This window comes from Ciona intestinalis, unplaced genomic scaffold, assembly GCF_000224145.3.
Source record: "Ciona intestinalis unplaced genomic scaffold, KH HT000889.1, whole genome shotgun sequence".
Lineage (NCBI taxonomy): Eukaryota > Metazoa > Chordata > Ascidiacea > Phlebobranchia > Cionidae > Ciona > Ciona intestinalis.
This window is the reverse complement of record NW_004191210.1, coordinates 1,549-3,857: the sequence shown is the minus strand read 5'-3', so window position 1 is coordinate 3,857 and position 2,309 is coordinate 1,549. Positions and strand designations below refer to the sequence as shown.

General features: G+C 38.1%; 1 protein-coding gene across 1 annotated transcript; it reads right to left on the bottom strand.

Moving 5' to 3' along the window:
- Positions 1 to 1,086: 1,086 nt before the first annotated feature.
- Positions 1,087 to 1,773, bottom strand: LOC104266117 (piggyBac transposable element-derived protein 4-like). The gene has a single exon (XM_009861650.1). It carries the CDS (start codon positions 1,771 to 1,773, stop codon positions 1,087 to 1,089), a length of 687 nt encoding a protein of 228 aa, XP_009859952.1.
- Positions 1,774 to 2,309: the final 536 nt, after the last annotated feature.

Here is a 2,309-nt window from a genome sequence, read left to right as displayed (position 1 = left end):
TGCTTCTCACAGAAATTCAAATGCAACTGCTTATTTAGTTAGTAAGCTTGTGTATTCTGGTGAGGCACTTGCTGGGGCATTTGATTATTTTTCATCTCCAAGAGCATCATGTGAAAGCTCCCCAGTACAAAAACACTGACCAGAATGACTTCTAAGATTGACAAGACAACACTGATGACTTGACATTCTTAGGTGAAATATGCAAACAAATGTGATCTGTCCAGCTGGCGTAATGTGTATGCAATATGCACCTTGACTGTTTCCTGTAACTCCTGTATAACAATGCTTGCATTTATCAATAATGCTGAGACTTTTTCCTGTGACAATGCAGAGAAACTTTGCCTTGCTGCATAATGTTCTTCTTGTGTGTAATGCTTCTTCTTGCATTTTGAATTCTCGCCATTTTTATAAGCCCTTTCAATGCTGTATGGGCTGGCTGTTTGGCCTTGTAATGCCTTTGCAGTTCTCACTGTTATCTGTAGCGTGATGTCGTTGTCGAATAAACTGAGCTGTAACCTGAACTTGTCATAGAGTCATTACTTTTCTGCTGGAGTCCGATTTTTGTTGAGCGAGGTGGGAGTTATGCAATCTGTACGCCAATGCACGAATGGTCGAAACCGTTGTTATGACTATTTCTTGCTGCTTCTTTACCATACCCCCAATAGTTTTAGCCATAATGTTGAAATACATTTGGAGGGCCACCGATTTTGATAAAGATGGTTTCAGTGTGTAAGTTAACACAAGGGTTTCAATATTTTTCAACATGTAAGTGACCATACAGTTTTAAAATAAATAATCCTCACTGTCACATACTCAGCAACATTCTTTAACACTTTCGGCGCCGCTTTGTTTTGGAACGTTTGGTCGCGCGGTGCCGCACTTTTTCATCAATTTTTTTTTTTTTTTTATGCGACAATTCGAACAAAATTCAATATTTTATTTAAAATTCCACGAAATAATTGTTAAAAAAGGAAAGAAAAGAAAGATAAAACGAAATTAAACAAAAAAAAAAACGAAAAAAAAACGAAAAAAAAACAAAAAAAACGAAAATATTTTTTTTATTTAAAATTCAGCACATGCATGATATTATAAAGCCTTCCACCTAGCAACGATCAGATCATAAACGGGACGAACTTTGTATAGCTTATCATTATCATTATTTTCCGCAAGTTTTTCGTTATCATTGAAATGTAAAAATCCGGTGATGGCTTGGTATCGGTTTCTGGACATAGATTTACCAAAAAATGGCGTCTCAATCATCGAATTTTTGCTCCAATAAGACTCCAGTTTTCCACGTTTATGGACTATGCCAGTTAGCAGAGTAAGCCCAAGAAACAAAGACAATTCCTCAGCATCAACCGGTTTCCAATTATGTGCTCTAGACTTGGAGGAAAGAGGCGTTTTTTGAAGGTACTGAGCAGCATACCGATTGGTCTCCTCAACAACCAAGGTCAAAAGTTCGTCAGTAAATATCAGTCTAAAATATTCTAATGGGCTATCGTCATTACTGACACAAGCGTGAGAGGATAGACCGTGCTCTCCCAAAAAGGAGTTCAAAGATTGTTGGGTGATGGATGACTTCCAGACGTTTGCAGGTGGTGGTGGTGGTGGTAGGGAATCATCACTAGATTCACTATCGGAATCGGAAATATCCGCAACATTGGGTACAATAAAACTGCCCACGTTGTCATCTTCGTCATGGTCAGACTCTAAATCGCTCAAGTCTGAACCAGCATCCATGAGTATTTCAGCAGCAGCAGTAGCAGAAAACATTGTGGATTATGTAGAAAGTATTTTTTTCTGTGAAAGTGTAGCAGACAGCTGATCGAAAAAGAATAGTCTCGTAGCAGACTTCAGTTTTAGTCTCAATGCAGCCTAGATCGCGCGTACGTATATATACGTGGTTTACTATTAGTTTAAACGCAACGCGGCACTCGTAACAAAGAAAAAATTGTAAAACGTATATTTACGTGTGATGGCACCGCGAACCATTGTTGCTTAAACGTATATTTACGTAGGATGGCGCCGAAAGTGTTAAATAGATGGTGTAAGTCAATTACCACCTCACTTAGGTAAAGAACCTGCAAAAAAGATCCATAAAATGACTTGAGTTCATTTCTGAGTGGTATGTACATTTTAAGATTTCTTTGAATTTTGTAGTTTTAAAACACAGTGCAGCAGCAGAGCATGTATAATATAACTCCTGGCGATAGACCTTACTTAATCAAAAAACCTTACGATTGCATTAAGATTAACCTCATGGGTGCGATTGAAAAATCTTACACCGGCGGCCATTCGTTACTTAACAC